The following is a 15,001-nucleotide window of genomic DNA, read 5'->3' as shown; positions in this document are numbered from 1 at the left end:
TAAAGCAGACAAGAAAAGTTTATCAAATTATAGCTATACCGGTTTGATTTAAAGCAGCGGCTCTCAACCTTTATTGACTCGCGGAGCCCTTTTTAGTAAAAAAATTCTATGGCGGAGCCCCTTAGGCCAATTTTCTAATTATTCATCAACGTTACTGATTTATTTTTACTATTTAAAAATATCTATAATTTTTTAAATTTTACTGGCTTTTTTTTATTTTCCCCGAGCGGTCGCAGAGCCCTTGAGGCTCCTTGTGCACTCTACAACTGGTTAAGAAACGCTGATTTAAAGCATAATTTCAAAGTTTTTTTGTTGATCTGCTCTCTTGGCTCAAATTTTTTTTCCATCCCCCCCGAGCGATCCCATAGGATCCTATATTGTATCTGCAACAATTATCACCTCCATTATGTGCCACCGCCTCCCAGGACAGCAATATTATCCACTTTGGGAAACACTGATTCAAATTCTTTCATGTACAGATGCAAAAGCCCCAAAAGCCCAAGCAGGTAGCTGAAAAAAGATTCCCATAAAAAATATGGATGACAAATATATCTAAAAAATATAGCAATCCAAAAAAAGCTAATATCAGGGTTTGCATAGTATTTACTGTTGATGGTTTTTACCGTCTTGGTAAAAACATTTTTCCCGTGGTTTTTACTGCCCAGGGAAAACTTATGGTTTTTATCACTTTCAGAGAATTTTTTTATTATAATTGCAGAAAAAGTGATTTATCTACTTTTTTCATTTTTCCCGAAAAAATTCATAATTTTGATAGTGTTGTATGAACACACAACACAAACTATTATATTCTTACTAGCATGCATATTTAATTATAATATGCTCATTTGATCTTAGTGTTATAAATTTTCTTGCCATACAAGTGAGGCTTGACCCTAGGTGCAATAGGTTGCCATAGTGACTAGAAAATTGGCATTGGCACCTAAAAGTTTTTCTATGTAATTGTTCAATATTGAAGTCTATGGATGACACAAAATTTTCTGATTTCATGACTGTGTGTCTTTTAAAAAAAAAGGGGATACTTGTAAAAAAAAGCAGTATTTAGGACCAGTTCTCTTAAGCAAAGAATTATGCTTGGCTCCTAAGTAATTTGGCTAGTGCATAAATATTTTTTTTATATGTCAAGCCCTACCGTGAAGATATTCTCATAATGTCATCATATGCCGATAGATTAAAAGAGAAAATTATACACACTATAAGTTTTAGTTAAAGCATCTGTTTATAAATAGCAGAGGCAAATTTATGACTTTGTCGCCTGCTGGCTATTAGAATTTCGCCGCCCTTTTCCTGTTTCAATTTGATGTTTTTGACCACAATTACTTAAATTCACTACCTACACTAAGGACCGCTTCGGGCCCTTCCTCCATAAATAACGCCTCTGATAAATAGTCATTAAAAATATTATTGTACGAGTTCTCTTAGTGATGATAAAAAGCGGGAAAAGAACCAAAATATTGATTACATCATTTATAAATGAAATTAGTTTGTAAAAAAAATAAAGCGATACTGATATTAATCAATAATGGTTTTATAGTATAGAAATAGTGGGCAATAGCCTCTCTATATCTCTATACTAAAAATAATATACAGTGAAACCTCGATATAGCAATACTCTGCAGACCAAGAAAAAATGTTGTTGTAGAGAAATTTATCATTATATCGAGTATCGTTGTACCAATTTTTCCACTGTACAATAATCTTATATAACGATCTCCTCTATATCCATATTACTCTCTGGTCCTGATTCATAGTGTTAATATACTCCATTCATAATGATAACTCCCTTATAACAATATTTTTTATATATTGGGTATATATATCTGATCTCTATTGTTATCATTATGTAGGCTTTTCAGTGTAGTATGTTTAAGTTATAAATTGTTATAAAATACAAGTTATTAGAATTTATACATACAAAAAGGTAGCACAAAAGAAAAAAAAATGTTTTTACTCCGACCTAATTCCAAGTGTGCTGCTGATTAAGACTCAAACATTGGTCTTGTTACAACAGTTCTGTTTTTGCAATTCCTATTTTTCTTTTTTAATTAAGACTGAAGTTTATTTGGATTCTTATATAATAATTATTATTTAAACAACCATCGATCATTAGTGAACAAAAAAACTTACTGTGCATATTAATTATCAATACTAAGATGCTAATTGTATGTACAAGGTTTTTACCCAACTCTGGCCAATATTAACCCTTCACGTCTGGAAGAAATTTAAATGAATCCCATCTCTCGTATGTCAGCGGGGATTTAAATGGAACCACCGGTTCTCTGTGATGCTTAGTAAAAAAAATAACCTTTACATTAGTCTATAATATTACAGTCCATGCTCATTATAACAGCCCCATTCATTCCATGGAAAACGGACATTTTATTGGAAGGCATTTATATCGGTAGGGATACATAGCACTGTCATTATATGAAAATATTAGGGATGTTTCCTACCAGTTGGTGTAAGGAGTGGTCATTATAACGTGACGTCGTTATAAAGAGCATTGACTGTGTATAGTATAACTTGCATCACCTAAAATTTATATATTTTCTTTGGTAAAATATATATATACTTTTTCTCTTCTTCCACCACCTAAAATCAGATTTCTTTTGATTGTTTTGATGGAAAGAAGCTCTTACATATTATTTGTTTTTTAGGTAGTACAAATTTTAGAAACACACTTTTATTGCATGTTGTAATGTAAAATATTACACGGGCATTAATATAGCCTGTCTATAACCGTATAGGTTGTAGCATTTTGCCCAACTACTTTCCAATGATTCCTTCATCCACAAAAAAATTTCTCAGGCAATTTCAATGAAAATTAGCTAATTTCAAATCAAGTAATTTATTCAATTACTAATCACAATATTGTTACATTAAATTTGATAATTTAATTTTATTAGAGTTCGTTAATCATCATCTCGACATGCTTTAAAGAACTATCTCCTCCAATTATGTTGATAACAATCCACTTGACCTACGAGATCATTACAACATCTTTGTGGGATCTGTAGATGATTGAGGAATCGAACCATTCCGGAGGGTGAGAGTTCACGATCACAAGTGCGGGATCAATCCAGCAACATGGAAGATGTAGAACATATAGACATCAGAGTATTAGTGGATCATCAAGACTAATGTGTACCAGATCATTTTTTTCCAAATGATCTCAGGTGAGGGCCATCATTACTCTCAACCAGTTCCAAGGAGAATCCTGACTCATCAACAGCTAGACGCAACATAGGAGGATGTCAAATATCCAGGTTGAATCACTTCATCTCAACTAGAACACTATGAGAACATTGATGAATTTATCAAAGAAAACACTATTACTGAAAATTAACTACCCGGACTAGTAACTTGCATTTCCCCTTGAAAGTATTAATTTTACATGGTTGGTAGAACTACAACATCATTACATGTTGTTAGTACGTTAAGTGAAGAGCATTTACCACTGAACACACGAAGCTGCCAACAATACGAGAATGAGTCGAAAAACGAATGTGATTGCTGTTTTTTCCCAAACTATTTATAGTTGGTGAGAACTGGTTTGATACAACAGATATGGAAAATTGGCTCAATGAAGAGATATCAGTGTTACAGTGAAGGAAAATTCATCTCTACCCTCACAGGGACTCTAACCCTGGTCTCTTGTTTTCCAGACTGCTCTATCAACTAAGCTATGAAGACAGAATTTGTTCCCCTTGAAGCGTATGTATATGCTGAATGGCTCCGTGCAATCGATGGCAGCAACATTCTGCTAATAGCTCGCAAATGTCATCAGGGTATTGATGTATATACAGAAAGACGTCACTCTCTTCTGTTAATACAACAGATACGGAAAACTGGTTCAATGAAGAGATATTAGCTATTAGCAGAATGCTGCCACTATCCATTGCACAGAGCCATTCAGCATATACACACACACACTCTTAGGAAGGGAGAATTCTGTCTTCATGGCATTGGGTAGAACACTCGTCTGGCAAATGAGAGGCCAGGTTCGCGAGTCTGCGTGAGGGCAGAGATGAATTTTCATTCCCCTGTAACACAGATACCTCTTCATTGAGCTAGTTTTCTGTATCTTGTATTAACAGGAGAGAGTGACGTCTTTCTGTATAAACTGGTTTGAGGTTGGACCAATCGGTGCACGGCTGACCTCCAGCGCATGAAGGAATTGATGACATCATCCATGTATTTTACATATGGACATGTGGCATTGAATATTTTTTGAGCATTTTTATATTTTTGGGTTGCAACAATCTAGACAAGATGTAGGAAGTTGATCAGGCTTCTCCATGATATCAACATGGCTATTATTATTGAGATTGGGAATCATCTGTACAAACGGAAGTCCATGATTGCCTTCCGTTCGTAAGACAAGGTATTTGATACAATATTTTTCTGTACACATTATTTCTTCATAGAAAATGTAAATTATGATACATAGTGTTATTAATAATGCAATAACACAACCAGATCCTTTCTCGGGGAATGAACTAGTATTAATTGATTAGAGGGTTAGTGGTGGTGACATGACATGGTATTGCAGGAACATATGACCCAGGAGGTGATATGTTACAAGGTGCAAATGCACGAAAGGCCTTGCATCAGCAAAGCAGGATGCAGCCATTACACATTCTGCGATGGTAATACCAACTATATAAATGGCCTACATCATTGTTTCCCAAACTTTTTGTTCTATCACCCCCTCCTTCGGAAATTTGTTTTTCTCATCGCCCCCTAACTCAAGTGAACCCATAGGATTCCATGTTATACCCGTAGCTTCTATTTGCCCCCGGATCATTCCATCGCTCACCGGGGGCGATATTGCCCACTTTGGAAAATATTGGTCTACCTTAACAGTTCTGCTTGGTGTGATAGATCTCAAAACATCAAATTGCTATGATCAATTGACAGCTATAATCTATAGTCATTGCATCAAAATTCTCTCTGGGAGAAAAAGAGATAGTCCACCAAATTACAAATGTTAATTTGCGAACTATGCCAAATAACGAGTATTAAATTATCAATGTCACTAAATAATAAGTGTTGAATCGCCAATCCTGAAATTTTCTCCCATGTTGTAACAATTTCCTTCTGATTATCCAAATTCCTGTAACTAACGAGAAGCCAGGAGGAATCATGCTCATGAAGTTGAAAAAAATCGGTTCACATTCATCTATCTCATTAGTTTCTCACTTCTTAGAACATGAATCGTAGCACCTCCTGAGTATATAATACTGATTTATTTACCAAAGAACATTTAAGGTCTTTATGATTTCAAAACTATATTCACTCACTCCTTATCAACAGGGGCAGCTCTAGGGTCGTGCTTTGCATGTAGCACTGAATCTAGAGCGAATAACAAAAATTATTGTCTAAAAAGTGAAAAATTTTGTCTTTTTAAATTTCTAATCGTTTATAATATAATATTTCTGTAATATAATTCTAACAATAAAATGTAAGATATATCAATATATTGATAGTGGGCAAAAATCTGCAGCATTTCCAGGACTTTTAAGGTATGGCTTCTACACCGGAGGAGCACTGAAAATATGTCGAAACTTCATTCATATAGGGTGATTTGAAAGTTAATGTAGGAAAAATACATATTTCATGTAATAATGAACATAGGTGCATTGATTCAGTGAAATGATGTGGGGTTAGTTAAATAATTAAAAATAATTATATAATTTCCACCAACATAATCTCCTTTAACAGATGGTTCTCCATCTGTCAGTGCATAGTTTAAAGCTTTCAAAAATGTCACCCACAAACAATTTTCTTTTGACTGAACAAAAAAAACACCAAAGACTATGTCCAAATCTCCCCAACTTTTGTCATACTACCCTCCTCCTAGGGAAAAAAAGACTGATTAATGTCTACTCTTAATGTTTACCTTCTATGTTATACCCATAGAAACAAAATTATTGCCACTTTCACTGGTCCATTCCAGCACCTCCTTTAGGGTGACACATCAACCACTCTTGGAAACACAACTAATCACGAAGGCAAATACTAAAGGAATATTTTGAAGTGTTAACTCTTCAAGAACTCATCAATATTCAAAATCAAAAATGGTTAAGAAAAGGCAGAACCAAAAAAAAAAAAAAATGTATTGAATAGTTTGGGTTTTGAATTAGCTGCAGGAGCACAAAAATCAAACTTCTAAAGCCTATATACATTAGTTTTGTAACAGGAAATTACAGTAATTTCTTTTTGCTTTTACATAAAACGCCATTCAATGTTCATGCATGTCTGTGCTGCTTTTATTGCTGTACATTCATTACTGTATGAAATATGGATTATCCACACAACTTTTATTACCTGGGCCACATGAAAACATTAAATCTTGTTTCTTTATTTTAGATTTTCAGGGTGCAAGGAGAAAGCCGTGTTAAATTAGGGTTAAGTGTTGTCATTGCTCTGAATCCAAAAACCATTAATGAAGAAAGGTATTTTCTTTTATATTTTGATGATTGTTGAAATGTTCCATGAAAAAATATTTGTTTGAGTTTTTTTATTTTATTTATTAATTGGATGTTTAAAATTTTCATGATGAAGTTTTGAATACCAAATATTTTTTCTGATGATGTAACTATAAACTTTGTTATCTGATTTCATCAGAAACTGATCATGTTTTTCAGACTAATTGAATAAGGGATCATGATTATGTAATTTTGCATGATCTCTGTAGAAATTTTGAGCACAATTTCTTACAGTATACCAGATATGCTCAGTTTTTATAAGTTTGATTGTGTTGATAAATACTTGTGGAAAGAGTATTTTCTCAAAAAATTAACTGAAACTTTGTATACGCCTACGTAACTAATATAATAATCTCGTAAAACCATTAGACTTTCTTTTTTAAATTTCAAGTACTAGATACTATCTGCCACTCATATTATTTGTGTTGATTCTATGCTATCACAATAGTTCAATTTTATAATTAAGTTGTTTAATTCATCAAATGACAGTATTGTGAAAACAAAGTAAAGCAGTAATTTTTCTTGACTCAGAAAAACACTGATAGCCTGTTTGTGTAGATCATAGTTTCCCAAACTTTTTGTTCCATCGCCCTCTTCAGAAAGTTTTTTCTCTCATCGCCCCCTGATTCAAGTGAACCCATAGGATCCTATGTTATACTCTTAGCTTCTATCTGCTTCCTGGACCATTCCATCTCCCACCAGGGTAATATTGCCCACTTTGGGAAACACAGGGTAAATGTTCTTAACAGAAATAAAAATTTTACTTCAATTTATTTTTGTATTTTTCTACTGCAGAGTTACTGCATCAGTTTTTCAATAATGCTTTTACACTAAACAAAATTTGTGTAATTTATCTCTCCAGATCATTCCAAGACTTTCTATTTTCACATATATCTCTGGTTGAAAATCACATAATGGATTTGAAGAGTGTTGTCATAGAAGCTTATTTAATTAGAAAGAAATTTATTCATTTCATGTATGAAGTGAGTATATGAAAAGATTTAATTCTTAATTAACTTTTTTTTAAATTTCGTTACATTTTGGAACAATTTTGAGAATTCATACCTTTATTCACATGGTTTCAATTATTCCCTATTCAACTCATCATTAGCTTGCAGAAAATTACAAAAATTTAATACAGCAGGGCTGGCATATCCACAGGTAATAGGTTTTAATACCTTCTGCTGACATCTGAAGATGTGGATAACAAAGAAATGTATAGAACTCAGATACATCATTCAACTTCCAAGGGGTTGTATTATTATTAAAATATGAAAATTATATTTTATACTTACACCCCAAGCTCAAAAATCCAAATAGAAAGTTATTGCCCTGTCTTTCCTGAGGTAAAAAAATATCCATGTTTCTCTAAGTGCAATATTTACTAGATATTAGAATTCAAAAAACAGAAGTTGGGGGAAGGGAACAGCAAAAATTAAGATACAAATCACTTCCTGTTAGTTTTTCCTTTTTTTTCAAATTTTTAATTCATAAGAAAAATTCCAATTAATATAATTTTTTAAAAATGCTTTGTTGTGCTTAGATTTAAACAAATATTCGACCAAATACCTAAGCATTATTCTGTAAGGCCAAATAAAGAATAGCAGCCGAGTATTCATCCCATCTCTATTTGCTATAATTAGTAATTCGCAAATGATTTTCAACAGCTAATGTTAGAGCTCAAAAATATTCACTTATATAGAGTTATTAAAAACCAGAACATATTCGCTATAACAACAACAGAAATTCTCAAAAAGCATGTTTTTTTTTGCTTTCTTTAAGGAGAAAAAAAATATTAAACAAACTGAAAAAAGTACAGAAAAAAAAAAGAATATGAATAAAAATAATTCACACATTTGCGTTTGAAATTTACATGCAAAAAAATTATGTAAACTTTGTTTTTGTGGAATTTTTCGTTTGAAAAATACAATTTTTCTAATGTATTTTTAGATCAGAGGCACAGCAGTTTTACCAAAACAACTTTTATTTTAAATTTCTCCTAAATATATGAAGTAAAAGACTGGAGGAAGAAAAAATTGTTTTTTGATGGTTAAATATATTTATTCTGGCTCAAACACAAAATTCATTGAAATAAGACTGGATTGCTCAGATTTCAAATCAATTTGGAATTTGAACACTTTTTTAAGAATCTGAACATGATGGTTTAATTAAAAAAAATTATTTTATTACAACAATAAATGAAGTTATTGTAAGTATGAATTTAAACCAAAAACCTTTTTTTTCACCAACTCTGATTTGACACATTACATTAACATTTCTAATTATTTCATGAATTCATTTAATCCTAGAATTTTAAAATTTAATAAATGTTTTGAATTATTGCATTAACTACTTATACTGTAGTAAATGTATAAGCTTACAAATACAAATACAACGCCACAACAGGCAAAATGCCCAACGAGGTGGCTGATAAAAAGATGCCCATAAAAATATGGTTGTCATATGTTTCAAAAATACAGCAACCCAATTAAAAATGCAATTAACACAAATTACAAACAATATATACACATGATAAAATATTATACAATGCCCATAAAGAATACTTATGGTTGTCTTATTCTAAGAATGGATAGCTTCTCGATTTACCCCAACATGTTTATCGTATTTCTTTTTAAACGTGTCAATTGTGTTACAATTTACTACCTCCGGGGGTAAGCTATTCCATTTATTAACAACCCTATTGGAGAAAAATTCCCTGTGACACCATAACCTTGCATTGTCCCTCACCAATCGATACTGGTGTCCCCTTGTAAAAGCAGTCGATTGGCGGTGTACTAAAAGTTCATGGTCCATCCTATCCATCCCATTGAAAATTTTGAACACTTCGATCATATCTCCTCGACACCTGCGTTCATCCAATGTAAACATATTCAAAAAATGAAGTCTTTCTTCATAACTCAAGCCCTGTGTGCCAATAAGGACACGCGTAGCTCTTCTCTGCACCCCTTCAACCAAGTCTATGTCCCTCTGTAGGTATGGTCTCCAAAACCTTACAGCATACTCCATTCCAGGACGAACTAAGCCTCGAAAAAGCGGAAGAATGACTTTAGGAGAACGCGAAGAGACCTTTTTGAAAATGAGACCAAGCATTCTATTCGCTTTTTTGACAACCGCTGAACAATGTTCAGAAAACTTAAGTCGCTCGTCAATGAGAATTCCCAAATCGGTGACTCTAGTTGCATCCGGGATAGTGACACCATTCAACTCGTAAGAGAACCGTGGGTTGTTCGAACCAAAATGAGCGACCATGCACTTATCTACGCTAAACGTCATGCTCCATTCATTTGCCCATGCTGCAATCTTGTTTAAGTTGGTCTGGAGCAACTCCCTATCGCTTTCATTTCCGATTACCCCCATTAGCTTCACATCATCTGCGAATTTTCTAGTAATTCCATCGATACCCTGATCGAGTTTGTCGATAAAAAGTGAAAAAAGTATGGGGCCAAGGACACTTCCCTGAGGAACTCCACTTGTGACGTCTGTCCAACCAGAGAATTCCCCGTTCACCATAACTCGTTGCGACCTATCTCTTAACCACGATTCTATCCAATTCAGCAAGTTGCCCCCTATTCCAATCTCGTGTAAACGCTTCAAGAGTTTGCCATGTTGGACCCGATCGAATGCCTTCTGGAAATCAAGGTAAACAACGTCGACATTTTTGCTCTTACCCAAAGCCTTAGTCACGTAATCATAGAAGCAAAGGAGGTTAGTTACACACGACTTCCCCTTCCTGAACCCATGCTGATTATCCGACAATACATTATTCTCGTCTATCCACTTCACAAACTGCCTTTTGATGATAATTTCCAAAATTTTCGAGAGGGAGCTCGTCAAACTCACTGGACGATAATTAGACACCACTTCTCTACTACCCTTCTTAAATATCGGAACAACGTTAGCCAGTTTCCAATCTCTCGGGACGATACCCTCAGCAACACTACTCCTGTATATCTGTGCGACTGGCCCCAACAATTCATTAGCACCTTCCCTGAGAACCCTGGGATAGATATCATCTGGTCCTGGTGCTTTGCTTGCACATACATTTCTTAGAAGATTTAGGACCTCCACGTCTTCCACTTGAATATCGTTGAGCGTTTTATTACCCCATGCAACACCCGTATATCGAATATCATTATCTCCATTAAAAACCGACGCGAAAAAGTCATTGAAAGCACTACACATGCCTACATTGCTCTCTACTTTTGAGCCTCCTATCGAGAGGGGGCCAACTGTCCCCTTACATCCATTATTGACGTATCGAAAAAATGATTTTGGGTCAGAGCCAATGTTATCTGCCAACCTAGATTCAACTTGCTTTTTACTATCCCTTATCGCTTTCTTCAACAGTCTTCTTTTATCAGTAAACAATGATAGGTCACCTCGTCCACTTTTATACTCTCTGAATGCTCTTTTCTTTTCAAGATAAAGGTTCCGCACGCTATCCGTGAACCATAGAGGGTGTGATGTACAAACACGCTTTTTTCGAACAAAGGGTATGACGTCGTGCAAAACAGAGGACAGCTTCGTACTAAATTCTTCCCATTGACTTACCACCCCTACTGATTCCAACCGGTCTTTGAAAACTTCCGCTAACCTTCTTCGCAAAACATCAAAGTTAGTTCTCCGAAAACAAGGAACCAATCTTTTGTTATCAACCTTACCCGAGGAAAAGTTACAGTGAAATCTGACGATACGATGATCACTGGAAGAAAACTCTTCCCCCACCGAAACATGTTCAACTAGATCCTCAGAACTAGTAAGAACTAAATCCAAAATAGCAGTACCCCTAGTGGCTTCTGATACATGCTGATACAAAAAATTTTCGAGCACCAACTTAAGAAAGTCTCTTTCATACTGATTTCCAGATGAAAGGTTCTCCCAATCAATACCTGGGTAATTGAAATCCCCTAGTATGAGAACCCTCTTTCGCTTACACATGTAGGAAATTTCATCATGCATTTTGGCGATGTAGTTTTGATCCCTATTCGGTGGATTGTAACAAACCCCAACAATAAGCTTATGACGTCTTTTGTTCTCAAGTTCAACCCATATGGTTTCAATATCACTTCTCTGCACGTTACACTCTCTAGCCTTCAAACATGATTTCACGTATATCAACACTCCACCCCCTTTCCTATCAGATCTATTTCTCAAAAAAGTATCGTATCCGGAGATGTGTAAGAAAGATTCATCCCCATCGTTTGCCCAAGATTCTGTAATGGCTATAAGATCCAAGTCCTCCACAACTATCATAGTTTCTAAAAAATCTTTCTTGTTACCCAAGCTCCTGGCATTTATTAACACACATTTTAATTTGCCCGGTGGTTTGTTGTCAATCGAGAAGCCATCCAAGTCAGAGGTGGGTAATTCCCCGTCAGTACTGTTGTGATTATCATTAACTAACCCGCATTCTCAACTACGTGGTCTGGGAGTAAAAAACCTGACCTAAGACTATCGTAAACCTCCCAGACCCCTCTCTTATTTAGATGGATCCCATCCGAACGAAGCCACCTATCGGTAAATGCGGGAAGCTCCAAGAACGTGACCCCAAGTGAGGAGCAAATGCCCTCACTTGTCAATCTTACGTAAGAAAAATAAAATATAAATTTTTTTATATTAAGCATGAATCATTATATAAAGTCAAAATGTACAAATATAATTATAATTAATATAGTCATATAAGTACAATTGTATTTTGTTACTCAAACTGTCAAAATAATGTTTACTCTTTTATATAGTCTTTTTATTAACATATTAATAGGATTAAATTTTAAAAAAATTGAAAATTCATGCTGTGCATTCAAAAAGTTTAAAAAATTGTGTTATACAAAAAGAATTAAAAAATTGAATTAAAATGACTGTTTCCTCTAAGGTTTGAATTTTCTTTCCTATTCATAATCTGCATTTTTTTTTTTGAACATTTTAGTGAAAATTTCTTTTGAATGTATTGAAAATCTGCAAAGTTATGATACATTTTCATAAATAATATTGCTTGAATGGGGTTAGCCTTAGAGATGTCATTCGTGGGGTTAGAAGATATTTTTTTTTCTCAAAAGGTTTTTGAGATATGTACATAAAATTTTGCATGGTCAACAAGGATGGTGGAAGCAATAAACAAAAAATAATAATTGGAATCTGGGATGATGGGTACTTCAGTATCTAGTTGAATGATTTGAAATTGGAGCAATCCAGTCTTATTTCAATGAATTTTGTGTTTGAGCCAGAATAAATATATTTAACCATCAAAAAAACATTATTTTTTTCTCCAGTCTTTTACTTCATACATTTAGGAGAAATTTAAAATAAAAGTTGTTTTGGTAAAACTGCTGCGCCTCTGGTCTAAAAATATGTTAGAAAAATTCCACAAAAACAAAGTTTACATAATTGTTTTGCATGTAAATTTCAAACTTAAGTGTATGAGTTATTTTTATTCAACTTGAATATATTGAAAATTGAAAAGTTATGATTTATTTTCTGAAACAATGCTGCTTAAAAATCGAGCCTCGGAAAAATCATTTGCATAATTTTTTGATAAATTTCAACATTTTTTTTCTCAAAGTTTTAGAGATATGCAAATAATATTTTACATGGTTAATAAAGATGGTAAAAGCAACAAATAAAAAAAAAACATTGAAGGCTGAGACTGGGTGTCATGGCTGGGTGATTTGACATGGAATGACCCATATAGTACATAATAAATTTACCTACTTTACCGCACACCAACTCCAGCCATATATCAGCATATGACAATTTCCAACTAGTGGAGTTAGGTGGGAAATGAAGACGCCATCTATCTGTGATCACCTCAGGCTCAATAGGTAAAGAACTTTTTGTGAGGTTTTTGGCTGGATTCAACATGGACCTTGGTGGCAACCTTCATAGTGGAAGACGATCATCTTACCACTGCGCCACTTGGGCTCTAACAAATTTACCTAGCACTTTAAAGTACCACCAGTACTATATGCTGGCAACGAAAAATCATAAAAACCAATTCAAATATGTTGAATAATCCATGAATATTTATTACGGAATTATTTAAAAGTGATGATACTAAAACAAAAGCTACATTTTGAGGCTTTGATTAAATTCTGTTTTGTAAATATAGACAACCACATCATTGCACAAATTAAGCCATCCAAAAGTTTGTGACATCCAAAGTTTTGGAGTCATATATTATTGGAAAAACTAAACACTTAATTCTCTTTTGTGGGGTGTAATGTAGTAAAGTATAATGCTGTAAACAATTTTACACGGGCAAAACATCATCTTAAATTTTATTAATGAACTTATTAATTATAATGATTGACAGAAAATAAATACAAACAATGATAATAACGTGAATTTAAAAAATATATTAAGAACAGCCTAAATTTGGTGGTGCATTGTAATGATGCTCTGCCTCTTGATATAATGATAATCCTATGCAGATTTTCTTCTAAGTAGAGTATTGTTATATTCAGATATCACTTTACTTGTTCTAAAATGAAAAAAAAAAAATCTTCAAATCATAACATAATTTCAGTTATACAAATACAAAGGCCACAACAGGTAAATTGCCCAGCGAGGTGGCTGAAAAAGATTCCCATAAAAAATATGGATATCAAATACAACCAAAATACAGCAACTCAATACAAAAGCATATATCTCAAAAGAAAAACTAATAATTAATACAGTGACCAGGTTATAATGAACATGGTAATGAAGTTTTTCCATGTCCCGTGAATTTAGTGTGGTTTATCTTTGTCATATTGATTGCTTACAACGAACCCTGATTTCTGCAAAGTACGCCTATAATGAATTTTCAACCAGTTTTCAAACAAGAATTTTTGAGAATTACTTTGTATTCTTACCTGAAAATTTACCCTTCTGCAATGCTTAGCTACAGCTGAAAATGTTTTTGTTTTTTTTCCTGGAAGACATTCTATTCGTAAGTTTTTAATATTTATTGTAAAAGTCCTATTTTGCTTGAAGAAAGTCATAGAAGATAAAGGTTATTTTATTTTTAAGACCACAACCTTCAAAACGCCTTTGTTACATTTTCCACCAGTGACATCACAGCCGAGGTGCTGTTAGTGCTCCCCCCAGTATTTTTTTATGACGCACCAGAGCAGCCTCAAAATTGATTCAGAAATCAAAGTTTCTTACGTAAAACTTGATTCGAGTATTCACAGGTATAAAATATGACGCCCTTGTTTGCCACTTTTCTTTAGCTATATTCAGATGTTGGTTGTGGTAGTATTATCATGTGTGAGTAAATTTTGAGAATTTCCAAGCGCAAAGTGCTTTCTACTGCTTTTAAAATTGAAGCTATACAGTTGGCTTAAATCCAAAAATGGGCAAAAAGTGAGGTATCAAAGAAATTTGGGATTACTCGAAGTTCGTTATTCACAATTTTGAAGAACAAAGAGGAATTGAAGAGAAATTCTAGTTGAGAGAGAAGAATCTGATGATCTGAAAACGTGTAAGAAGAG

General features: G+C 33.8%; 1 protein-coding gene across 5 annotated transcripts in view; it reads left to right on the top strand.

The window, feature by feature from the left end:
• Positions 1-15,001, top strand: part of LOC149085217 (folliculin-interacting protein 1) — a 132,596-nt gene that overhangs the window by 54,927 nt on the left and 62,668 nt on the right. For all 5 annotated transcript variants that reach the window (XM_089233083.1, XM_089233085.1, XM_089233084.1 and 2 more), the window contains 2 exons: positions 6,391-6,476; positions 7,372-7,492. In XM_089233083.1, coding sequence (XP_089089209.1) covers positions 6,391-6,476; positions 7,372-7,492 — 207 coding nt within the window. The remainder of the gene's footprint in view (positions 1-6,390; positions 6,477-7,371; positions 7,493-15,001) is intronic.

The sequence above is a fragment of the Pholcus phalangioides genome, unplaced genomic scaffold (assembly GCF_987345545.1).
Source record: "Pholcus phalangioides strain wild (caught in Gottingen) unplaced genomic scaffold, Ppha-v1.0 ptg000007l_1, whole genome shotgun sequence".
In the NCBI taxonomy this organism is placed as follows: domain Eukaryota; kingdom Metazoa; phylum Arthropoda; class Arachnida; order Araneae; family Pholcidae; genus Pholcus; species Pholcus phalangioides.
Note: the sequence above shows the minus strand (reverse complement) of the source record. Positions and strands in the feature narration are given on the sequence as shown.